A 25887-nucleotide genomic window follows, 5' to 3' on the forward strand; every position below is an offset into this window, starting at 1 on the left:
GCAACTGTATTACCTCTCAAAGTGTCCCTGCATTGGTTACATATTTACTCCAGCTTCCTGGATTACAGATTCCCTTTGTGAATATAGAAACACTGTCATGGCTTTGTCCTGATGACGGATTCTTCATTAACTACACTGTAGTACTACATTTACCTCGTTCATCTACAATGTGAGAAATTAGTTGTCCAATGACTAGCCCTTTAGCCATTACAAATACTGGGAAATGTAAACAGTATTGGAGTACAGTACTTGGCAGAGAATTAAAAAAATGTGCAAGGCACCCATATTGCTTGCATAGGGCAGCAGGACAAACTGGCATCTACAAAATCAGGACTGGTCACCCATCCTCTCACTTCTAGCGAAGGCGTTTTGGTTGAAGATCTTCATAATCAATATCCCATGATGTGGTTAATGTGTCCCTGAGTGGAAGACAGCAGAAAAGCATTGATGTGACACAGGTAACCTTAAAAAATAAATTTAATAATTTAGTCATTTTAATTCCATGTGGTATGTTCATTTATCTATAGATCATTTAAATTCATATACACTGCCTTCTCCCAAGGTGTAAATAAAGTATCAAGCAGTGAGATCAGCTGGAAGATACCTTGGCCTAGGGGCATATTGTTCTAAATGTGCATTTTATATCACTATAGATACATATTGATTTTTCAAGAAGGTGAAATATTTCCAAAAATCTACAAGTTAAGTCAATAATAGGTTGTGTGAACTAAATGTATGCTGTATTTATATTTGCATTACTAACTGTGATACCTTGATGTGGACTGCATTATGCCAATAATAATCACATTTTGTAACTTTAATAAAGTAAGTGTTAATGTCACTTACAGACTCTCCAGCCATACATCTTGGGCAACACTGCGCAGATGCTCTGCCTTCTGGAGAACTCTTTACAGAAAGAGAGAACAAGTGAGAGAATAAGCTGGTCAGGTTATAAAGTTATAAAATGTATAAAAAGGCCATTATAACTTTAATCTTGTGCGTGGTCAAGCACACTAAACTGGTAACTGATCTAGCCCGTTTCATTCAACCCTCAAATCACTGAGTCGGTAGAGCAGATTATAGTACTATTGATATTACTTTAGCTCAATTCTTAAGAGAATACGAACAGAATGAGAACTTAGAACCCATTAACTTATCAGACCTTATCAAAACTAGTCCATCTGATAGCATCCTGTTACACATTCACGAAACAATTAGAAACACCATTAACACAAAAAAAGTACGGTAACTGTCACATTTACCATGTCATGAACGACTTCGTTTCCTCTGTTCCCATTCGGTACGACTCGCTGCTGGATCTCCCATGTTTCCATGGGACATTCGCGGACCGCGCCATATTCAATGTGGCCACAACCAACGTCTGCACGGCACAGCCTTTTCTGCACAAAGTCGACAACGTAAACACAGATGATTAGCACACCTAATGACTCAAAATCATGATTAAGTAACACTAGCCTTTGTAAACTAATCCCCGACGGTGTACCTAGACTACTCGTGTATCGTTTTAGCTTTAATTTAGACAGACATGAGATAACGTTAGTTGGCTTACGTTGCAAGCCAATGTTATGAATGACTCAACCTGAATACGCTAGGATAGCCAAACTAGCTAGCTAGCAATCTATCCCACTGTTAATGCCGAAATAGCGACAATTGTCATAATGGTCACATAAATGCGTTTCTATTTATTTACCTATATTGCCTAACGCCTAATATATTGTTTTGAACACAACGATTTTGCCTTGTACTTTACACACTTGGAGAGCTCTAGCTCTCACTTAACTAGCTCGCCACACAAAGTTACCGGTTGACATTGCCAATTTCCATGCTCCTCTTCGTGGCGTCGTTTATTGTGGAAAGAAGTTACATAATCCATCGACATGTTTAGCAAAAGTTAGCCCAAGTTTTTGTCCTGTAACTTTTTGAAACGTTGCCAGCAAACGTTACAGTTAACCTCGAGTGAGGCAGACGTTAGTACACAGACAAGCTAAAGTCAAATAGCTGCACTCGTTTTCTAAACGGTAAGATTAGTCAACTGTCGGCAAACGTATTTCTTTAAAAGACTACACTCTATTAAATTTGTTGTTTCAAAAGAACACTAACAAACTACAAGCAGACAAACAGCTATCGCAAGTTATCCAAACACTGAGGACGTCCTTCCTGGTGTGGGTCATACCATCTCTACTGATCAACTTCACAGTTCAACATAGGGCCATCACATGGGACGGGATGCACCATGTTTTGCTTTTGATGAATGCGGTATTCCATCTGCCTTTTAAACGGGGGGGGGTCATTATTAGTAAGATATTAGCCTACTACTATATCAAGGCATCTGTAGTGTACTCCTGGTTCAGCCTAATGAGAGTGTCCATGTAGGCTAAACCAAAGTAAACGTATTGTCAAGCTTAAAGTTTACAGTTATGTGAAAGAAAAGAATAGCCCCAAAATACTGCAAACGTATTTGAAAGATGGGATATTTTTGGGGGATATGTTGAGAAGTCGGTTCATTCTTCTTATATCTTCTGTACACGATTTAAACATCGAGAAAACTCCTCTGGCTTACAGGCGTTTTTGAAAGACTCGTTAATTTACGTTCGACCAGTAATGTCTGGCGTTGGGTGAAAATCACGAGTTTGGTAATCTCCCGTTTATGCCTGAAAACATGGAGAATTTAGTGGACGTGACAGCTTCGCTGCAATTTGAAGACTTGCTTAAAAAGACTGGCAAGTAAGTATGTGGAGTTTATCTCAGTACATGTCAATTAAATAAACCCCCCGAAGTGATGTACTGAAACATGCACCACAAGGTGTACAGTGAATTTGTCTGTATATGCTTCACAGCTAACATTGCTGCAGCTAATGTTAACGAACGTTAGCTGCTAACAAGTTCACGTTTCTTCTGTTCTTGTCTTAGTTGATATATAACGATATGACATTTCTGAGGCCAATCAAGTTTCCGAAAATCAGTTTGACCTCGATGGAAAAAAATACTTAAATGTGAAAATTGTTATCTACGCGCTTGTTTTTAGCTGTAGTTAGCTTAGCCGGTTGTATGTTCTATGCCCTTACTTTCATGGGTTTATAACTTTAATGATCAGGAAAATATATATATTTGTGTTTTTTTTTTAAGCATTTCGTACGCAATACTATCGAACTATGCAATACATATATACTGAATACACTATAAAGGAAGACCTAGCCAACTAAGCACGTTTTACCCTCATCAAACTGCATGGTTCGTGTTCCATAAACGGACTTATGAGCAGCAGGATATTTTGCGTGACGAATTGGATGTGCGACTCTGATTACTTCCATGTAGCCTACTGTGTATGTGACAAATAAAACTTCCCTTGCAACAAAATCACCTGGGGTTTATTGTTTTCTAGTTATGGCTTTTACTCATCCCCTCATCTTCCCGTATCTTCTCATTTACTTCTAGATAGTAGGCTAATCGTTGTATAAATCTTTCGAAACTCAGCAGTTCGTGTATTAAGAACTTACATAATACTTGCTGATTTGAGGATTGCTTATTACCCGTTCCTGCCGCACTGTCAGAGTGTAGTCGTGAATATGTCATTGGCATACTGTCGTTGTTCGTAGTGCATGGCCTTCCAACTGGACGCCCCTAATTTGAAGAGTTTAGAGGTTGTATGGGGATTGTAATTGTTTGCTCGAATATAATTTCTAATTCCAATTCATGATCGATGATATAGCTACTGTCAGTTTAGTTAGTGTTAGATTTTGGTCACCTTCACTTTCAATGAAGCAGTGGATTTGTGAGGTGAATGTGTTCCGATACTTATCACATCGTTCATGTTTGGCTTGATTTCTTTCCAGGTCGCTAACAGTTGTCCACTTCTTGGCACCATGGGCGCCCCAGTGCACTCAAATGAACGATGTGTTGGCAGAGTTGGCCAAGGAGCACTCTCAGACAACTTTTGTAAAGGTACTCTTCAAAGCCCCATTCTGTAATGATATTGTTGTGAGGATAGGTTTAGGAATAACATCTGACGCTGACACACAAATTCACGGAGCACTTCACAAGTTAAGTGTTAATCCAGGAATAATTCACCCACCCAGTGTTCTGGCCTGTGTTTATGAAAACATCCTATAGTTTAATAGCAACAATTAAGCAGCAAAGCCCTGTCCAAGGGTATAGACACTTTTATGATTAGGAGTAGGCCATTCATCTCAAGTCACAGCTGTGATTTCCTGTCTTAATGGGATAGGTAATGTTTTTATCCTTTAAAACATTCCCCCTCCGGAGAAAATCAAGTTTTTAACCTGGGTAACATGTCCATATGGTGTTTTTTATATGATGCATGACATATCATGAGCGAAATAAGCAGTCAATGCCATGGCTGAGTATTTCCACCTTGGAACTGCAGTGAATCAATGACGGTCTCAAAGACACAGAATCAGACAGCCTGGGTTTCATGTCACATACCTAAAGAACCAATCTCATCATCTTGTAGGGTGGGATCTTACATATCATTAGTATAAGGCTATGTTAAAATTAGCAAAAAGCCAGGTGTGGCTAATTTGCATATCAATTGCTCCGCAAATACTAAATGAGGCAAAGGTACAGAGTTGCATGTAAGCAGTTTTAATACCATGAGGGGATGTTTTTCATGAGAAATGCTTCTAAAGAAGCAGCTGAAGGCTGCGCTTTTTTCTTAAAAAAAGAAGTCTAGTGTGAACGGCGCTTAAATTTGTAATTTTGAAGAGCAGAGGTGCATTTTTAGGGGTTTAGTTAATGCCAGGAGAGAAACTTGAGGTTTAGTTAAGTAATTTTAATCATGACTTTCTTGTGACCCTTCTTCCATTTCCTTTTGACCCTTTCCCAGTACCTTCTCTCTCTCTTCTTTTACTAACCAAATGCTTTAAGAAAAAAAAAAGTTCCACAGGCAGTTATTTATGTTTATTATGAAGCCAAATGTTGCTGGCAGTACCCATGGCAGTAACGAAAAAATGGTTACTAGTTTAATGTAGGTTAACCAAAAGAAGCCTTCCTTGTCAAATATTATTCAGATTTATGGTTTCCAGTTTTGATTAACCCTAGTGTTTATTAACTGCTGTAAAAGGCCTTCTGATTCTACAAGGGTACCCTGCAAGTTTACTAAGGTAAAGCTTAATCTTTTGTGCAACCTTTAAAAAAAAAAAAAAAAACACTGTCCATGTGTGGTTCTGCATATTGTCAAGGGTTTATTGTGAACACAATTGTGTAACGCACAGAAGTGGGACAACAACAAGGAATATTAAAACATTTCTATATCAAGATGGCTGCAGAAGTCACTTTGGATTTTTAGCTGTATCTTCGGCGCATTATCGAAGGCCCGTACTTTGTTCAAGTTAGCTTGTTCAGAGTAAGATACTTGTGGAAGACGGCTTAGTGAAAGAATATTCAAACACTAGCCACAGTCATCTCGAAATGGCAGGAGCATACACAAGGCACCTCTGCTGCCAGGGAACGATCTTTTGGATACGAGGAGGTCTTCTTTAATACATAACTGAAATGTAAAGACATTTATAGTGTAGAATTAACAAGACATAGGTGTGAGGGTAGGGGGTGGGTGTGTCTCTGCAGGTCAAAGAGTAGGCTTAGCTTGACCAAGGGCAATATATGGTCATACCAGGTATGGCTTTATAGATGCTTAAACCTTTTGGCCTCAACCATCTTGTTGTGGTTGTAGACAAAAGCCAACTAATGTCTATGCCTCCAAACACACAAAAGCCAGGAACCAGGTCTGATGGCTCATCAACATAAACCAAAGGCCAGGAGCCACATTGATGGGTCTGGCCTGGTGCTATGCAAACTATCTTGTGGGGGTTTAGTTGACATTTGGTCTGTTAGGTAAAGTTATGATCTGATTTGAAATCCACCTAAATCTGACATCTGCGATGGACTAGAAATGGCTACACACTGATCTGCGGAAAGTAACCAAAGTGTGTCTATTGTAAGCAGTCATAAACTGCAATAATTATTGTACCGGAAGCATTCAGCTGTTGTTCAGGGAGGAGTAGTTAAGAGTAGCTTGTCCACCCTTACAAAGGAATCTCTCTTAAAAGGTAAACTATAGCCAAGGATGCTTTGGGAAAAACTTTGAAGAATTAAGGGGGGGTACATGCCTCAGATTGAGTTCAACCACTGTGTGTCTGTGGCCCACTACTGTTACATGAAATGTTAGTGTAAGAAATGTAACATGTCCAAGTTGATACATTTACATTTCCAAGTTACTCCCTTACTCCAAATACCATCATGCTAAAGAATCACCCCTCTGGAAATGGATGAAAAAAGCTGTTCAAATGCTTTACTATAAAAATGTACATAATTGATTTGTATGCCCTTTGTACCACCATGTTATGATCACATGAAAACACGTGTGTCTTTGGGCCCTTTTTTTAGTTTTCGTCCACCAACCAGATACATTTGAGCTGACCTGTAGAATTAAGTCGAGGGTATCTTTGTACTGTTGTTGTGTAACGTTCTAATTTGTTTTTAGTATTGTCAGAAGATGCGTCATCATATATTGTGTCCTGAGCTGGTGGGCCCTTTTAACCTTTCCCAACCTGTCATCATTAAATTAAAGTGGAATTGTCACATTTGTTTAGTTTTATATTCATGTGTTTTTTTCCATGTTGGTTTTGTGATTTGTGTGAACAATTGTCTGATATTGGAGATCTTTCTCAATATATATCATATATAAACAATGGTTATATTACAGGGCTAAAGTTAGGCACTTAGTTGATATTTAAGTTACCTTATATCCACAGGCACGCCAAGACAAGCCCATAGCATAAGTCATATATGAATTGGTCTTACAGTTCAGTCATCTTCACACCTTTGTTGTTGTGGGGGCCTGGGCTGTGAAGATTCTTGTCATTTGAAGTGTTGAGGTTCATGGATCTTTTCAGATGGTTAAATCAGCTGGCTGGCTAGAGGCATGGCAATAGACCCTCTAATCACAACATAAGTGTGCTCAGTGATTTATGGATTTCAATATCTGGGAGCTAAATATGATTGAGAATTTGTCATGTCACCAGTGCATTACATTTTTCTCTGTCTGTCTGTCTCTCTTCCCCTCCCCCTTCCTCTTTACCCTGGGGCTGTCATCAGTGGCCAGTAGAAAAATAAAAGCCGGCAGACACATTTGACACTGCTGTGTTTGCAAGGTGAATAGTCAGAAGAGCATAGTGAAAGCCTTGCTCTGGGTGCTCAGTGGTTTGAAATTCTACCTTCAAAATGATTATTACTGAAGCATTTTCTTCCCTATTTTTCTATATATTCTCACTTTCATATTTCATGTCAAATCAGAATCTTTTATGTTCAAGGAAGTTTTGATGAATTGTAAAACTCAATTCAATATTTTTTATTTTTTGCTTGAACTGCATCCAGGTAATTTGTCTCTGAGCCAACTGAGCCAAAAACAGTTCAGCTATCCATCATACCCTGGTCCTCCAACACGAACTGTACCAAAATATCTGTCTTGCTCCTTACATGAGTGATGTCCAAATACCTCATTGCCTCCCTTACAAGGTACTTGCTTCCAAGCAAATATGTTGAAGGGAGAATGTGTGATACTGATGAAGGTACTATTTCAGGGACACGAAGGAGTACAAGTATCTCCTTTTTATAGCTCTCACTTTCTGTTTCTCTCCAGCCGTCTCACTTGACCGTGTCTTCCCCCCCCCCCCCCCCTTTCTTTTTCTCTTCCCTCATCTTGTTACTCCTCACAGCTGGAAGCAGAGGCAGTGCCTGAGGTGTCAGAGAAATATGAGATCAGCTCCGTTCCCACCTTCCTTTTCTTCAAGGTGCGTCTCCCGGGCCGCTGCCCCATCCTTCAAGCCACTGGGATCGTGCTGTGTAACCTGTCCCACCCCCATCATATAGGCATATGTACATATGGAACATGTATATTTCTAATGCTGATACACATATGATATTACCAGCACTGGGGGCCTCTTTGTGAACTTCAAGGTGGTCTCCATCTTATAGTGTGATCATCAGAGCATTTATTGTAGGAATCTATCAAAAACTCATAATAATTGACTGCCACAGCTGAGCTTCTGCCCTTCAACAACTTAACATTTTAGAAGTAAAACAACAAATGCAAGAGGCCCCCCCATCAGTCGACACACACACACACACACATCTACACACACACACACACACACACACACACACACATCTACACACATACACACACACACACATCTACACGCAGACACACACACACACACATACACACACTCACACACACACTGCCCTGTCATGTCCACACAATGTGCTGTCTCACACTCTTACCTTATATCTAAAACCGTCCCCCAAACCCAACAGGCCAGCACTCTAAAACATTAATGATGCTCATTTATTTTTGTTCCTGTTTGTTGTGTGTGTGTGTGTGTGTGTGTGTGTGTGTGTGTGTGTGTGTGTGTGTGTGTGTGTGCACTGGTGGGCCTCAGAGCGGCGAGATGATTGACAGGCTAGATGGCGCGCATGCCCCAGAGCTGAGCAAGAAGGTGCAGAAGCTGGCTACGAACACGGCGCGGCCCGTGGGGACGGGGGACTCCCCCAAAGAGGACCTTAACGAGCGTCTGAAGAAGCTGATCAACGCTGCGCCCTGCATGCTCTTCATGAAGGGCTCCCCACAGGAGCCACGTTGCGGTAAACTCACAGCAATTACCCAGCCACCGTATGTGTGTGCACGTGTGTGTGTGTGTGCACACCTGTGTGTGTCTGTTTATGCATCCACCAGTTGTGAGTTTACAGGTTGTTTGGTTGTGTGTATGCGTGTGGAGATCTGTGTCTGCGTGTCACTGAATGTGCACTGGATGTCATTCTGGTGATGCATTTCCATGTCTGGCTGTGTGAGTGTGAGTGTCCCCCTGCATGTCTCAGTGGTCTGTTGATCTGTTTATGTGTTTATGTGTATGCTCCTTCAAGTGTGTTTGTCTGCACTAGCAAGAGGCATGCAGCAGCTAGGCGCTAGGGATCACACCCCAGGTCGGTGTGAGGCTCCAGCGCGGCGGGATGCTAATGGCTCTGTCAGTGCCGCTGCGTGCTCCTTGGTTTACCCTACCCTAGCCCCTGGCAGTCAGGGAGCGGGTGTGGGGGGGGGGGGTGGCAGTCATGAGGTTCAGACCAAGCACCATAGGCTGGATTAGACTACCAATGACCGCTCTCACTCTCAGCCTCCAGGGCATAGTGGACCCAACTGTGCCTCAGGGACATGAGGAACACACTGTCTGCTCTCTATAGCCACTGTACAGACATGGCTTTCTGACATTACAGGGAGTGTCACCAAGACTTTGCCCAGAAGTCACTGACACTGAAGTAAACATGCCAGACCATAAATGAGCAGTTAAAGTATTGTAAAACCACCATAGTAATCTTTGGTCTATGTGTAACCGCTTCAGAGGAGGCCTACATAGACAAGCCCTTAAAGACAAAAACATATAGCACAAATTGTTAAATATATAAACTAGTCCCTGTAAAAGACTGATTCTAAAAGATTTTAAAGATGAATTCAGAAGCATGTTTCATCTGATTTCAGAGTGGGTTTTGTCTGACAGCATTGAGTTAGTCTCTCTCTGCAGTGTTGGGCTATGCATGAGCTCTGCACAGCTCCTCCCAGGCATCGCAGCCAGCCACAGCAGCCCTCCATAGCAGCCCTCCACGGCACTGTTTAATCTCTACACCCCTGGTTTTATGTCTGATCAGGACCTTAGCCCGCAACTGAAACGGCAGCTCTTCACCTCAAATTAAAAGGTTATAAGGAGGGGGGCTATGCCATCCACAGCATAAGCTCAGAGCCCACACTCGCATTTGGCCATGTTTGCATAATAAGACGTCTTTCCTTGAAACTCGAAGTAAGAGTTTAATGTTGCCCGTACGTACACGGAGCACGGAGTCTGCCCCAGCGAGCCTCTAGCCCTGCAGGAGAGAGGAGAGCGAGAGGCAGGGAGGCAGGAAAGCAGACCCTCCACCAATCAATCCTGCTTGTCTAGGAGAAGTTGCCTAAAGCCAGAGCAGGCAGCTGGGCCGCATGTTTGCCTGCTGTAATAGAAACAAGTTAATATACTGCCAACTGAATAACCATTAGTTAGCAGCCTCTAGCTGTTTTATAATGAATTCCCGAATGAGTGGGGAGAGGAGAGGGGCAGTATCAGAATGGCTATTTCACTGCAGGCCCTACATGGTCTGAACACAACACCTCTCTTTCCTTTCTCTCACTCCCTCTCTCTCTTTCGCTCTCTCTCTGCTCTCGCTCTCACTCTCTCTCTCACTCTCTCTCCTTAAATCACTTTCACTCTGTCTGTCTCTTTTCTTGTCTCCACAAATTCAAGCACACAATGATTTTTCTTTCAGTCTCTGAAGATGCTGTCCATCATGTTTGTCTCCCTTTCAGTTTGTGTTGTGTGTGTGTGTGTGTGTGTGTGTGTGTGTGTGTGTGTGTGTGTCTGTGTCTGTCTGTCTGTCTGTCTGTCTGTCTGTCTGTCTGTCTGTCTGTCTGTCTGTCTGTCTGTCTGTCTGTCTGTCTGTCTGTCTATAGATCTCTAATTGCGGCTCTCAGCACACATCCTACATGTATTTTAAGACTGTGCTTATTAAACATTAACAAAGCACAATGTGTCATAAATAAATGTGATGTGCAGCTGAACAATTTATACACACATGCATCATTTTTCTGTCAGTTTAATATGGTACATTACTGGAAAAGACTGGCAATAAGCGCCCCAAAAAGACAGTTTCATCAGGGTTGCACAATATTGCAGAATGTCTTAGGGAAAATAAATGTGTTTGCTAGTCTTTTGAAGTTCCCTCTTAAATCCCAGCTGAATAATGTGATGTTGCTGTTGTTTATTTGATGAGTGGCTCCACCCCAAACCCTTCCAGCTACACAGCATGCTATTGTCCGCAGATGGTTTGAAAAACACGTAAAGGTTATTGTAACTATTTGACAGAATTTCTCACTCCATCCTGCTGATATACATTTATTTGAATCTCTGCGGTTGAAAAAGTTGTCTCCTCACATCATCACTCGCTGCGTATTTGTCTGCCTACCAGATCGCCATCAATAAAGCTGACTTGAGTTCTGATGACGTTTGCTTCTGTGTTTTTCTACCGGGCAGGCTTCAGCCGGCAGATTATCCAGATCTTCAAAGACCAAAGTGTCCAGTACAGCACCTTTGACATCTTATCAGACGAGGAGGTGCGGCAGGGTCTGAAAACCTACTCCAACTGGCCCACCTACCCCCAGGTGTACGCAAACGGGGAGCTCGTGGGAGGGCTGGACATAATCAAGGTGAGGCCTTTACTGTTTCACATTATTTAAAAATGTGTGTTTCAATTGAATCACCAAGAGTCGGTTGGCTTGGGGTGATGGACAGGAAGGCCATGAATAGGACTGCTAGTAACTTAGGGTGGTATTGCAGTAATTTTTACTGTGCTACGCTGGCTTCACATTGGTTTTTTGTTCATCTTTCCTGCTTCCTTTTGCGGAGGTCTCTAGATGCAATTTGTGCTGCAGTTGAACGTCTGTACAGTAATTGTAGCGATGTAGCTGGGTTAGTACTGTGGGAGTAAGTGTTGGCAGAGATGTGCTCACGCACACACACACACACATGGACACACTCACACAGAAACGTGCGAACACACACACAGACACGCGCAGACAGACACACACACATACACACACACACACAGACACGCACACACGCACACAGTCCCGTACAAACACACACACTCTCACAGACACGCATCCAGACACTCATAGACACACACGCACACACCCTCCTCTGGCATGGTGTTATTTGTTCTCCTCCTCATTGAAAGTCTTCCTCTGTAGTGCTACATTCCCACTGAGGTAATTCACATTTAAACTCACCACAGACCCCCTGCCGTGGGAGGAGGAAGCTTGGATTAGCCCACGGCCTTCCCATAGTGCAGCCTGTACACCAACACACACCCCCCCTCCCCTTCCCATAGTGCAGCCTGCACACCAACACACACCTCCCCTCCCCTTCCCATAGTGCAGCCTGCACACCAACACACACCTCCCCTCCCCTTCCCATAGTGCAGCCTGCACACCAACACACACCTCCCCTCCCCTTCCCCTAGTGCAGCCTGCACACCAACACACACCTCCCCTCCCCTTCCCATAGTGCAGCCTGCACACCAACACACACCTCCCCTCCCCTTCCCATAGTGCAGCCTGCACACCAACACACACCTCCCCTCCCTTTCCCATAGTGCAGCCTGCACACCAACACACACCTCCCCTCCCCTTCCCCTAGTGCAGCCTGCACACCAACACACACCTCCCCTTCCCATAGTGCAGCCTGCACACCAACACACCGACTCCCCTCCCCTTCCCCTAGTGCAGCCTGCACACCAACACACACCTCCCCTCCCCTTCCCATAGTGCAGCCTGCACACCAACACACACCTCCCCTCCCCTCCCCTCCCCTTCCCATAGTGCAGCCTTCACACCAACACACCGACTCCCCTCCCCTTCCCATAGTGCAGCCTGCACACCAACACACCGACTCCCCTCCCCTTCCCATAGTGCAGCCTTCACACCAACACACACCTCCCCTCCCCTTCCCATAGTGCAGCCTGCACACCAACACACCGACTCCCCTCCCCTTCCCATAGTGCAGCCTGCACACCAACACACCGACTCCCCTCCCCTTCCCATAGTGCAGCCTTCACACCAACACACCGACTCCCCTCCCCTTCCCATAGTGCAGCCTTCACACCAACACACCGACTCCCCTCCCCTTCCCATATTGCAGTCTGCTAACCAAACCCCCCTCCCCTCCGTCTCCGTTCAGCTCATCCCCAGCACTCACCTGCCTCTCCTATTTGGCTCTGTATCAATTTTATGTATCTGCCACTTTCCTCCGACTTCCATCTACCTCTCTCTCTTTTAGTCTTTCCATCCGCCTTTCTTCTGCTGTTATAGCCTTGTTCTCTTTGTCTGTGCATACACCCCAGTCATTATGGCTCTTAGCATACCTGTCTAAAGACAGAAGATACCAGCTGTGTCTGACGCCCTTCATTTCGGCTTTCTCTCTTTCTCTCACACACACACACACACACACACACACACACACACACAGAAAGAGAGAGACAGAGGATGAGACGGAGAGAGAGTATGAGAGGGAGAGGAGGGGGTGTGATGAAGTGTAGAGGATAATGAGAGTTAGCGAACAGGATTTGTGAAACAAGCTTTCAGAGACCCAGTTTCCAAGTTTTTTTTGTGTCTCATTGTAGGAACTGGTTGAATCTGGCGAACTGGACAACACCTTACCCAAGGCTGTGACATTGGAGCATAGGTAAAAAGGCACGCACGTACACACACACACACACACACACACACTCACACACGTACATTCTTGGGCCCTTCTTGGTATTTTGTGTAATTTTTTCCTGCGCCAACAGGTTAAAGTCGATCATCAACAAAAATTCCGTCATGCTGTTCATGAAGGGCAATAAAGAGGTAAGGCTTCCATATCACACTCCTGCACTCATACACTGTGCACACACTTCTAGAAGCAAGATAAGTACCACCACACTTACATGCCCAGATAGAACCTGGATAGATGGACAGTGGTGTATGTGCATGAAAGAGCTGTTCTCGTGAGAGTTGAGGAGTGGAACAGGTGGGTTTGTCCTTGTGTGTGTGTGTGTGTGTGGAATAAGAAGCACTGTACCTGTGCTGGAGAAGGCTGTCTGAGCGCTCTCATTCGCTCTCCCCCCCTCTAATGGAGCATTAGCAGCCCCTCACCTCACCTCCCTCTCATAGGGCTATTGATTTCCCCTGCACACACATGAAAGGACTTCTATGGAGTAGTTTAAAGCTGCCCCCCACCATCCCCCCGAGATCATCTCTTGTCCACACCCTCTCCCTCTCCCTCTCCCTCTTGTGTTCTTTTCTCTCTCCATCTTTCTCCTCTCCAAGCGCCCCCCAATATTTTTCCTTGCCTTTGTGTTGACTAGCTGCCACACTTATTATGTGTCTTTGAAGGCAGTGACTCTCTTAAATTAGTTTGTCTGACTGCATGGGTGGATTGTTCCGTACAGATCTTGCAACAGGACTGTTTGTTTTTATGAATGAGTGCTTTCCTTTTGTCTAAATCCCCCATTTATTTTGTATTGAATTATAAAAGTCTTTGTGTTTTTGCCTGGGTCTCCCTGCCTCGTGCCTTTCATTTGAGGCGGGCAGCATCCTTCCTCCTATTTTCATTGTGTGACTCACTCAGACAGAAGAAGCCAGGATGTGACTTCAGTTGTTGTTGCTGCATTTTGATGTGTGTGTGTGTGTGTGTGTTTGTTTGTTTTTGTTTTTGTTTGTGTGTTTGTGTTGACAGACACCAAAATGCGGCTTCAGTCGTCAGATCCTGGAGATTATGAACAGCACGGGGTAGGTCTGCTGCACACCTCAACGCTGAGGCTCTGATGAAATGGGCAGGAGGGTGATTGTGTGACTGATGATACAAATGATTCTCTTTCATTTTGCCTCTGAACAGAGTGGACTACGATACATTTGATATCTTGCAGGATGAGGAGGTAAGAAGCTGTCTATTTTGCCGCCTCCTTTTAGCAGGTAACATCAAAGATGTGCAACCATTATGTTCTCTGTTGAGGCAAGTCTCTAATCAGTGGACTGAATCAAGTGTGTGTGTTTGATGTGTTTAATACATGTATATTAGTGTGGTAAGTTATCAAAGTTATCCATGAACATAGGGCTTATCATCTGGAAACTAACAGCATAATCGTACAGTACAAAATACATTTGGGTGTATTGTGCTCTTTACAGGTTAGACAAGGACTCAAAACCTATTCCAACTGGCCAACATACCCCCAGCTATACGTGAAAGGGGAACTCATTGGTGGACTGGACATTGTGAAGGTAAGAGGGAGTGGTGGTAACCCTCAGTATTGGTAACCTATATTGAGGCATTTGAATGAGCCCAACAGCTGTTATGGAGTACCCATGGTTGCCTGTAGGAAGAGCTGTGGTATTGTATGAAGATTTATTTGCATTTGTTCCCTAAGTACAGTGTTTCCCAAACTGGGGTACGCATAGGGAATTCCACTCGCTGATGCCCTGTGTAGAGAAGCGGGAGCTTATTCTGTTTGCTGCATGAAAATTAATAAATGGTAAAAATGTGTTAATTCCCGGTCAAGAGAGGCACCAACCTAGTCTGGGAAGTCCCGCCCCTCTTCTCCGGCCAATTTGATTTTGCCTCTGAAAAGGGTCTGGCAAAGATTGCACAGCCGTTCATTACAGCATTCTCAGGATCTCTGGGACCAATCACAAACTGGCTTTTGGCTACCTGGCGCGCCATTGGCGGATTTAAAATAATCACGTCTTGTATCAAAAGCTAAACCTAAGAGAAAAGCACAGCAAACTATAAACTGCTCTCGCGGCTGTCTTGGATGATTTCAAAGGCAAGTTTTCTTTGAAAATAGAACAGAAACTTGCTCTGAAACAATTCATACAGAAAAAATATGTGTTTGCTTTATTACCGATCGTTGTATCGTTGTATAGTATCGTTGGTCTGATTGGTTAAAGGCGTGTCCAATTACGTGAGTGAAGTGGACCTCCATTTAGTAGTTTGCTAGACTAACTGAGCAAATGAAATGCAGTGAAGGGGCGGGGAATTCCCAGACAAGCACCAACCACTACTACTAGTAGAAGGCCTACAATCGAGAATGCACCTGCCGTGCGAGGGGGTTATCAGCTGTGATGAGTAGAGCTGCAACGATTAGTCGACAAAATCGACGATGTCGATTGTGAAAAATTGTCGACGTGGATTTATATTGTCGACGCGTCATATAATATTAAAAAAAAAAGTGCGAAATAGCTGCGAAAAGTGAATGATTCTGAGCTGGCTCAAGTTACCATGGCAACAATAAACAAAGCTTGGTTTAGCAGCTGCTGCATATCAGATATGGCTAACAGAAAAGTTGTCATTTTTCTCAATGATGGTCAATTATTAATAGTTTAAGAAGCACTATTTCAGTATTTCAAAGAGAATGGGCTGTGGGAGCATAAGAACAGTAAGCGTCTAGCAGCAATTATCATAGACATACACTACCGTTCAAAAGTTTGGGGTCACCCAGACAATTTCATGTTTTCAATGGGGTTGAGATCTGGTGACTGCGCTGGCCACTCCATTACAGACAGCATACGAGCTGCCTGCTTTTTCCCTATATAGTTCTTGCATAATTTGGAGGTGCGCTTTGGGTCATTGTCCTGTTGTAGCAGGAAATTGGCTCCAATCAAGCGCTGTCCACAGGGTATGGCATGGCGTTGCAAAATGGAGTGATAGCCTTCCCTATTTAAAATCATTTTTACCTTGTACAAAGCTCCCACTTTACCAGCACCAAAGCAGCCCCAGACCATCAAATTACCTCCACCATGCTTGACAGATGGCGTCAGGCACTCTTCCAGCATCTTTTCTCCTGTTCTGCGTCTCACAAATGTTCTCCTGTATGATCCAAACACCTCAAACTTTAAATTCGTCCAGAACACTTTTTTCCAATCTTCCTCTGTCCATTGGGAGTACAGCTTTTTCTTTGCCACTCTGCCTATAAGGCCAGCATCCTAGAGTCGCCTCTTCACTGTAGAAGGTGTCACCAGCGTTTTGGGGGTACCATTTAAAAAGCTGCCAGATGAGGGCCTGTGAGGTGTCTTTCTTAAACTAGACACTAATATACTTGTCTTCTTGTTGAGTTGTGCCCTGGGGCCTTCCACTTCTCTTCCTACTCTGGTTAGAGCCCGTTTCTGCTGTTCTCTGAAGAGAGTAGTACACGCCATTGTAGGAAAAGTTCAGTTTCTTTGCAATTTCTCACATGGAATAGCCTTCATTTCTAAGAACAAGAATATACTGGCGAGTTTCACATGAAAGTTTATCTTTTTTGAGCCATTTTAAGTGTATAACCGAACCCACAAATGCGATGCTCCAGATACTCAACTAGCTCAAATGAAGGCCAGTTTTATAGCTTCTCTCACCCGCAAAACAGTTTTCAGCTGTGCTCACATAATTGCACAAGGGTTTTCAAGGGTTTTCTAGTCATCCATGAGTCTTCTAAGGCGATTAGCAAACACAACGTACCATTAGAACACCGGAGTGATAGTTGCTGGAAATGGGCCGCTATACACCTATGTAGATATTTCATTAAGAACCAGATATTTCCACCTAGAATAGTCATTTACCACATTAACAATGTATAGAGTGTATTTCTGATTAATTTAATGTCATCTTCTTTAAAAAAAAAAAAACAGTGCTTTTCTTTGAAAAATAAGGACATTTCTAAATCAGTGAATTATCAGAGTAGCCTGTATTTTCGTTTGTTCTGAATAGTCAACCTCCTCTACTTAGCAATCTTCAAACAAAAGATTGTGGATTTTTTTTTTTTCATATGTTGAATTTGAATTTCACCTGCAGCCCAGTTATTTTGCACTTGCAGAGGCTTGATTGCTATTTTGAGTTACTTTTAAAACTTTATTTGCACTGTCTCTTTACTTTTAAAAGCATATTTGCACATTTAATTTGTATTACTATTTTATTTATTTATTATGATGATAACATTTGTATTAACTTGATACTCAAATACATTTGAAATTCAAATTCCAACATTTTGAATCATTATTTAAATTTATGGAAATAAGCGTTAGATTAGGCGATTAATCGAAAACATAGTCGATAGATTAATCGATTACTAAAATAATCGTTAGTTGCAGCCCTAGTGATGAACATGAAAACAAAATACAGGCGGAGACTGTGTGTAAAACGATGTAAGACTCAAATTCAGCCAGACATGGCAGAGTTATGTGCATCCTCTCATGCACACCCTTCTCATTAAGCTGTGGTGAGTGGTGAGTGTGGGGTGTGGGGGGCTGGAGATTGAATGTTTGAAGGGGTACGGGACTGTAAAAACTTTGGGAAACACTGCCTTAATACATTTACTTTAGATGGAATGAAAGTTTATTTTGGTGTGTGTGTGTGTGTGTTTGTTTGTTGCAGGAGCTTCAAGAGGGCAGTGAGCTGACATCTGTATTGAAGGGGGAGTGAAGCAAGCCCAATGCACCTGTCGATGAGTTTGGGAACAAACAGTGTTTCACAATAGGGAGCACAAGTACCTCTTTCAATTGGGCCAATGGGTATCAATGATTTTCACTTAGAGCCGTCAAGTCTTACCCAGCCATTATTCTGATCAGGAGGTGAAGGAGATACAAGATCCAGGTTCTTGTGCGGGAACAGCACCAAGTTGAGTAAGCTGCACATGAAATAAATACGTCCATGTTACACATAAGCACGTGTGTTGTGTCCTCTTTTAGTCAAGCTGGAAGTCCTTGCAGCGTGTATTGTGTCCATTTTTAATTTTGAACATAGTATTATTAATTCAGCAGGTCTCACAGTGCTTCCTCTACGTACAGTAGTTGCAATGTTTTGAAAGTTAGCTGTGCTTTTAGGGGTTTAACATTTAATTAGGTGATTGGGGTGTTTTCTTGTGATGAACCTTGCAGTTTATTCTTTTACATCATGGTTGCATTTGAAGTTTTAATTTTTATTCTCTCTACACTACTGCTTTACCCCTGTTTAGCTTTTTTGTTTATACCACATCATTTCTGTAATGTCTGAGTGCTCTGGCTGGATACAAATGTCTTCATACAGGTAGGGATAATTATGTAGTTTGGTCATTTCTAATGTTTGGTCATTGCTACACTGAAAGAGTTTCTGGTAGGCTTATATCGGTGGATGACTTGTGATGGTCAGCAACCAACTGATGGTGTGTGTGTGTGTGTGTGTGTGTGTGTGTGTGTGTGTGTGTGTGTGTGTGTGTGTGTGCGTGTGTGCGTGTGCAGGACCACAAACTAAAGATGCTGATTAAGAAGGTAATGTGTGTGTGCAGCAACACAGACTCTTAAGGTGCTGATGATGGAGGTAATTTGTGTATGTGTGTGCGTGTGGAGGACACAGACTACCCATCTCACACTCACTTGCCCATACAGATTGCTCATTGACATACACATATCTCGCCTGTGAGCATTTGTCCGAATGGAATAATGTGGCACTTTCCACACAGTTTTCTAGCACTTATATTTACTGAGCACAGAACACAAACCCAGGCCTAGTGGCTATCCAATTGAACATTAACATGACTATTTGGGTTATAAATGGGGAAAAATCCAACATTTGGATTTGTTGCTCAAGGGGGAAAAGGTTATTCTTATACTTGAAGCAGATGCAATATGCAAAAGCAAGTGTGATACCCACGATCACACTTCATTCCTGATCAGACTGATTTGGCTGCAATAGTGGCGGAATCATCTCGCTCGCTGCGTTGGTTTAATGGGGTTGTCACCACTCAGTGCACTGATCAAGCCTGTGTGTACTGCTCCTGTTCATTTCCATGGAGTGATTAGTCACGCTGATAATCAAATATTCAGTGTGTGTCATTGCCTCAGAGTGTTTCCGCTAATTAACAATAACAGCAGGGTCATATCCTTTTCCAATTCAGATGATGAGCAGCTGTTGAATGTTACGTGTCTCAGAGTCAGCTCAGGGCAAAAGTCCTCCTCAACGACAGAAGATTGATGTTCTTCAAGAAGAAACATTTGTATTGGAGACTGATGGATTAGGCTAGTTATATAGCATTAGTATCTTCTCCCTAATGAGATTGTGAAGTTGGTCAAACAAAGCTGGAAAGAAATACCCAAGCTTACCATGCAATGCTTTTTTTATTTTAGCAGACATATTACATTATAGACGTTTTTAACCCCGCAGATGGTACTTGTTATGCATTCGTCTCCCTGGAGTCTCCGCTGTGGTGTCTATTCAGGCACCCTCCAGCACCTTACTATCATTCTGTATTTTAGTGAGGAGATTGTTGCAACTTTCTCCTCCTGCACCGTCTTGTCTTAGGGGCTTGAGGTTATTAGCATGCATCGCAAATAATCACATTGTAACCTTGTTGGATTTGAATATTTCTTTGCATGTGCCTCATAAATCTGAGGAACAAGGGGCTTGTTGGGAGCACCAATAGCTTCATCTCAGCTGTGAGAGGAGAGGCACTGCCTCCGTTAACCTTGCTCAGTCTTTGCTCAGAGCATTTTGTGTGTCTCATTAAATTGTTGGAAGATGAAGTGTGATTTGATATTACTACCCTCCTGCTTACCGACAAGGATCCTGTCCATGATAGTGAGGAGATTAAAGAGGTTTTCTGCTTATAGTGGTCGCAACATGCTTACACTTCTGCTGTAATTCTTTAATGCTTCCCCTTTAAAGGATATGGGATTCTAGATAGTCATGTTCATCGAGTGAAATTCTCACAAACACAAGGGTGTAAGAATCAGTAGTTCAATACGTTCATTTTGTACTCAGAGAAGTTACACTGTCAATCATCTATTGTACTTTTCTGGGAAATCATCTGGTATTTTTCAGACCCTTTCCTCTTTAACAGACTGAATTCTGCTTTTATTTCTGTGTGTTATGCTCTCAGTAATGTAAAGACTAGTCAGTGTCAAAGGTCAAATCTCTCCCCTCTCAGAACATGTTAGAGGACGAATGGCTTATGAAACTAAGGTTGGTTACACACATCTGCTTTAGCTTCAGTCTTAAGGCAACTATGGAAAGGGCTTTCTATCCAGTGAGGAGATTGTGTGTGTGTGTGTGTGTGTGTGTGTGTGTGTGTTTTCAAGTGATGGGTTGTTCGACCTCTGACGTACAGTGCCCTCCACAATTATTGGCACCCCTAGTGAATATGAGCAAAACAGGCTATGAAAAAATATGTCTTTGCTGTTTATCCTCTCAGTCTTTCACTCGAAATATACACAAAAATCTTACCTTTTCATTGAAGTAAAATTATATATATAAAAAAAAACATTGACATTAAAAAAAGATTTTTCTTAAAAACGTGTGCCACAATTATTGGCACCTCTTAATGTAATGTTTTGTGCAGCCTCCATTTGCCAAGATAATAGCTCTAAGTCTCCTCTTATAATGCGTGATGAGGTTGGTGAACACATGGAACGGGATCTGAGACCATTCCTACATGCAGTATCTCTCCAGATCCTTCAGAATCTGAGGTCAAAGTTTGTAGACTTGGCTACAGTTCTTCCCACAGATTTTCTATGGGGTTTAGGTCAGGGGACTGTGATGGCCATGGCAAAACCTTTATTCTGTGAACCATTTTTGTGTTGATTTTTAGGTGTGCATTCATTGTCCTCCTGGAAGGTCCAACCACGGCCCATTTTAAGGCTTACTGGAGGGGGCTGTTAGGTCTTCATTTAATATCTGCTGGTTTTTGATGGAGTCCATGATACCATGTATCCTAACAAGATGTCCAGGGCCTTTGGAAGAAAAACAGCCCCCTAACATCAAAGATCCGCCACCATACTTCACATTGGGTATGGGGTGCTCTTCTATATGGCTATCTTTCTGTCTACGCCAAACCCACCTTTGATGTTTGTTGCCAAAAAGCTTTATGTTGGTCTCATCTGACCATATAACTCGGTCCCATTGAAAGTCTGACTTACATTACGCAAACTGTAGGCGCTTTTGTTTGTTGTTGATTGACAGCAGAGGCTTTTTCTGGCAACCCTCCAAAACAACTTGTGGTGATGTAGGTGGCGTCTGATGGTAGTTTTGAAGACTTTCTGACCCCAATACTCAACTAACCTCTACAATTCTCCAGCTGTGATCCTTGGAGATTATTTTCAGTAGAACCATCAGTAGAACCATCCCCCTCACAGTGCGTAGGGTCAATGTACAGACACGTCCTCTTCCAGGCTGATTCTTAACATCTCCTGACGCTTTAAACTTCTTAATTATTTCCATGATAGTGGAAATGGGTATTTTCAACTGTTAAGAGATTTTCTTGTGTCCATTTCTTGATTTGTGCAGCTCAACAACTTTTCGTCGCACATCGTCACTGTGTTATTTGGGTCTTTCCCATAGTGATGAATGACTAATGGAATTTGGCCTATGTCACTTCATATTTGTACGACAGTGGAACTGGAAGTCATGGTTGACCTCATAAGAGTTCCTTATCAGGTGAACTTAAAAATGTCAAACATGACTAGAAATATACTTCAGTTAGTTTTCTAGGGGTGCCAATAATTGTGGCACACATGTTTTGGGGAAAAATATTTATTTAATGTCAACAGTTTTTATTTTTTCAATCATTTTACTTCAAAGAAAAGGTAAGATTTTTGGGAATATTTTGAGTGAAAGACCAAGAGGATAAACAGCAAAGACATATTTTTGTATAGCCTGTTTAGCTCATATTCACTAGGGGTGCCAATATTTGTCGAGGGCACTGTATATATCTCCGGTGTAGTGCTGTGGAGGGCATGGGAACAGGGAGCCAATACAGTGTTTGTTGATCAGTTTGTCACATTATTTATTCCCTTTTAACTCAGTTTAGGGAAATGTGTTAGTGTTGTGCATAACATTTTATCTGTGTGAGAGGGGAAGTACCTTTATCCCTTCTGAGGACCTTAGGAAAAGATGCACCTTGATAAAACAGTTGCATGGAATACTGGCATTATGTGTAAATAAGAATGACATTTTGATGTTGTTTTCAGTTCGCTGGTGTGAATGCTTGTGTTTCTCCAGTCAGTGAAAATAACATTGTATGATTCTTTGCCTCAAGACTACTTGACATTTTTCATGGATTTTTATTTTCATCTTCAGGCTTGAAAATAGCAGTGCTTTCATTTTGTGGAGCAATTCAATGCCAACTCATTTTATTTTCCAGGTGGACGGGTAAGAATTGATTTGCTTTTTGGGGAATTACTTTGATGCTTCAGCTTTCACAGCAGGTAGACATCCAAACCATTTAAAAAGAAGGAAAAAAATCAAAAATTCTGTTGGACAGATGAAGGCAGTAGACAGCAGATGGCGCTGTAGGCTGAGGTATTGTTAGTGTTGTAATATTTCTTCATTCCTCATGAGGGCACTCTATGCTTGGATCAATTTGTCCACGTAACGTTTAGACGTAAACATGCCAAATAATACACTCTTACCTGTTTGGTAGTTTTCATAAATGGTTATGAAACAATATACTTCATTCATTCATTCATTCATTCATTCATTCACATCCTAAAAACCATATTATCTAAGTTGATTGTAATATTGCAAGAACGAGGGATGATTGACGCGATTGGTTTGTAATGAGACATGCTCAAACAGTTACCCCAAAGTAACTCTCTCCAAAACATTTTAATGATGCCTATAGCCGAAACATTATCACTACATTTCCCACTGCTCTTGGATAGTCACCATTCACTTACTTGTTCGGGTAGAATAATGGCCTGTCTTTTATCACAAGGGAAAATGGACCAGCTCTCCACTTCCCTTTCAAGGTCCTCTTCTCAAAGTCTCAAGAAGCGAGTCTGACACAAGTTGTTCTAGTCCACTTCAGTCCAACATAGACGTATGTTCCGCTGAAAAGACCTCTCCTTGATGTCACTCTTCCTAAGAGCAAAGTAATGTACTTTCTGAACAGAGGCCATTAAATAATATACAGGCAGTTGGGAGGCATGAGGGTTAGACTTGTGATGTAATATAACATAAAAGGGCACAAAATCAAATATGCAAGTCACAAGGGATCTCCAAAGAACAGACATAAGCCCTTTGTGCAAATTAACCTGAACATCATATTTCTCCTTTCTTCTCTCTTTGACAGTTAATACACATTATTTGTTCACTGGGACATCCTCTTCCTAAATGAGAAAGAAACTTCATACCAAACTGTTGTTTCACTGTCTCATTCCAGTCTTGTTCAAAAGGCAGATAGTTTTACTCCCAGTGATTTTAATTTAGCAAAAGCCACAAGCATGAAATTCCATACATTTAAATGAGATGCATTTTCAAAATGACTATATGACTTGTCCTTTCACCAACAGAGATCTACTTGAATGCATCCATCATGAAAAATAGAATGTCTTATTACTTTGACAGTTACTGCAAGTTCTAATAACACTAATATCAGGATGCCAGTAACTCAACGTGACACATTTTCCATTAGGTTTCAAATAGTGTAAACCCAGGCACTGTTAGGCACTGTCATACGGGACTTGGAATGGAATTCTAGCAGGTGATGCCAAGCACAACATCGGACTGCCTACAGCTACTGCACTCGTGAAGCCTTTTTCTTCAAAGGAAAGTCTAAATATAAGATAAATGACAGTATTATGTTAATAGGGATAAAAGTGTGCTTGCTGTGTATCACAAATGGATCCCGTGATGATAGTTCATTAAAACAGCAGTGAAACCATTATCACAATCACCAGATGAAATCCAGTTCATACCAGAACAGTAAGCTGGACTCTTCTCTTCCAGTCTTCCTGTAGTAACTATACAACACTGCAGCCATGCTACTTTTTGTATTAGTTAATGTAAAAAAAGACAGCACTGCCCAAGGACATGTTTCTTGCCTCGGGCAGTTCTCTACCTTTAACATGTGTAACTTTGATATTTTGAAATAGCCGAACACATATAGCAAACCCGAATACAAATATGAAACACAAGGAATGCTGTGTATTTTGAGTGTGTTTTGTGTGCTTGCAAATAGATAAGAAAGGACTGCTCGATTATAAGCTTTCTCGTGAGAGAAAAAAAGTCTGTCACACTATGTCAAAACGAGGAGGTCGAGTTGGGCAGAAGCATGGTTTGAGGAGAACCCCCTCATGGAACACTTTATCTGTGGCCTTCTGCTCTGCAGCTCCCTGTGAGGTGGCCTGAGCCCCTGCTAGGTGAAAATCTCTGTCCACATCCTCACCCCTGCTTAGGCGGAGAGTGGAGAGGGCCGCAGCACACAACTTCAAAGGGACTCCTGTTGTCAGAATACAGAGCCGCAGCACAATGTGCAGGGGGAAGGGGAGCAAGCGAGGGAGGGAGGGAGAGAGAGGTAGAGAGAGGGGGAGAGAGAGAGAGAAGGAGAAAGAGAGAAAGCTTGCCTGGCGGTGAGAGCCACACATCATTCTGATTGAGTTCTGCTCTCACAGTGCTTGGGCTATTATGCTGCAGAAACGTGCACGGGCGTGACGTGTGCAGAATGGAAAAAGCAAGCGGCCCTTGAAGTGTCCGTTTTATTTCACTTTTACCTTAGGGCGGGGGGGGGGGGGGGGGGGGGCCGATGGAGGGGTTGATGGGTGTGGGGTTTGATTAGTGGAACTCATTAGGCACGGAGTCTCTGATGTCAATGTGTCAGAGGTTCAGCGCACCTCTCCAAACCCATACTCACTTCCACGCTGACATCCACATCTAGCGGTTCAGTGAGGTGGTCAGGGTCACGCCGTCTAATTGATGCTGTTTATGCTGCTGGTGTTATTCATTCCACTAAAGGCAGAGGACATTGTGATTGCTCCTTTTAAAAGCAAGAGTTTATAACATTAAACAAGAGCATGTAGTGAGTGATTAAATAGAGTAGATGAAAGCGAATTTTAAAAAGGTAAACAAGGTAAAATGTTTCAATGTGGTTTACAGGTGCAGCCTGCAATTCTTCCCATACACTTTTTCTGAAATTCAACAAATGACTCCTAGCGGTCCTCCAGCTGTCCGTTCAGTGTTAGCGGTCAAACACATTCTGGTGTTCGTACACAGTCCTGGCTCTGTCAATGGGAAAGAAACATAACGGCTCGGACCCAGCCATAAACAATGATAATCAATCAACCAATCCGAACCAATCAACAAACACGCTTCAAGAGCATAGAAGGATGGGGTGTAATTTGATTGGCTGTTAAGCTCAAATATCAACCGCATTTTGAGAAAACAAAAGCAAATTGCAGACTGCATCTTTAAATTCTAGAGGAAATCGAAAGGAAATGGATCATTGAAAGGAAAC

General features: G+C 42.5%; 2 protein-coding genes across 2 annotated transcripts; one reads left to right on the plus strand and one right to left on the minus strand.

Moving 5' to 3' along the window:
• Positions 1 to 84: 84 nt before the first annotated feature.
• Positions 85 to 1936, minus strand: LOC308361890 (uncharacterized protein C10orf143). Its single transcript, XM_080834367.1, has 4 exons — positions 1823 to 1936; positions 1263 to 1400; positions 847 to 906; positions 85 to 419 (listed from the first exon to the last, which is right to left on the minus strand). Exons 1-4 carry the CDS (start codon positions 1898 to 1900, stop codon positions 390 to 392), a joined length of 306 nt encoding a protein of 101 aa, XP_080690493.1. The 5' UTR covers positions 1901 to 1936; the 3' UTR covers positions 85 to 389.
• A 688-nt stretch (positions 1937 to 2624) lies between these two features.
• glrx3 (glutaredoxin 3) lies at positions 2625 to 18336 on the plus strand. The gene is made up of 11 exons (XM_080836029.1): positions 2625 to 2745; positions 3855 to 3963; positions 7755 to 7829; positions 8481 to 8682; positions 11151 to 11323; positions 13297 to 13358; positions 13465 to 13522; positions 14394 to 14446; positions 14553 to 14592; positions 14843 to 14935; positions 18060 to 18336. Exons 1-11 carry the CDS (start codon positions 2669 to 2671, stop codon positions 18105 to 18107), a joined length of 990 nt encoding a protein of 329 aa, XP_080692155.1. The 5' UTR covers positions 2625 to 2668; the 3' UTR covers positions 18108 to 18336.
• The last annotated feature ends 7551 nt before the right edge of the window (positions 18337 to 25887 follow it).

Source organism: Sprattus sprattus (genome assembly GCF_963457725.1).
Source record: "Sprattus sprattus genome assembly, chromosome: 3".
NCBI classification, from domain to species: domain Eukaryota; kingdom Metazoa; phylum Chordata; class Actinopteri; order Clupeiformes; family Clupeidae; genus Sprattus; species Sprattus sprattus.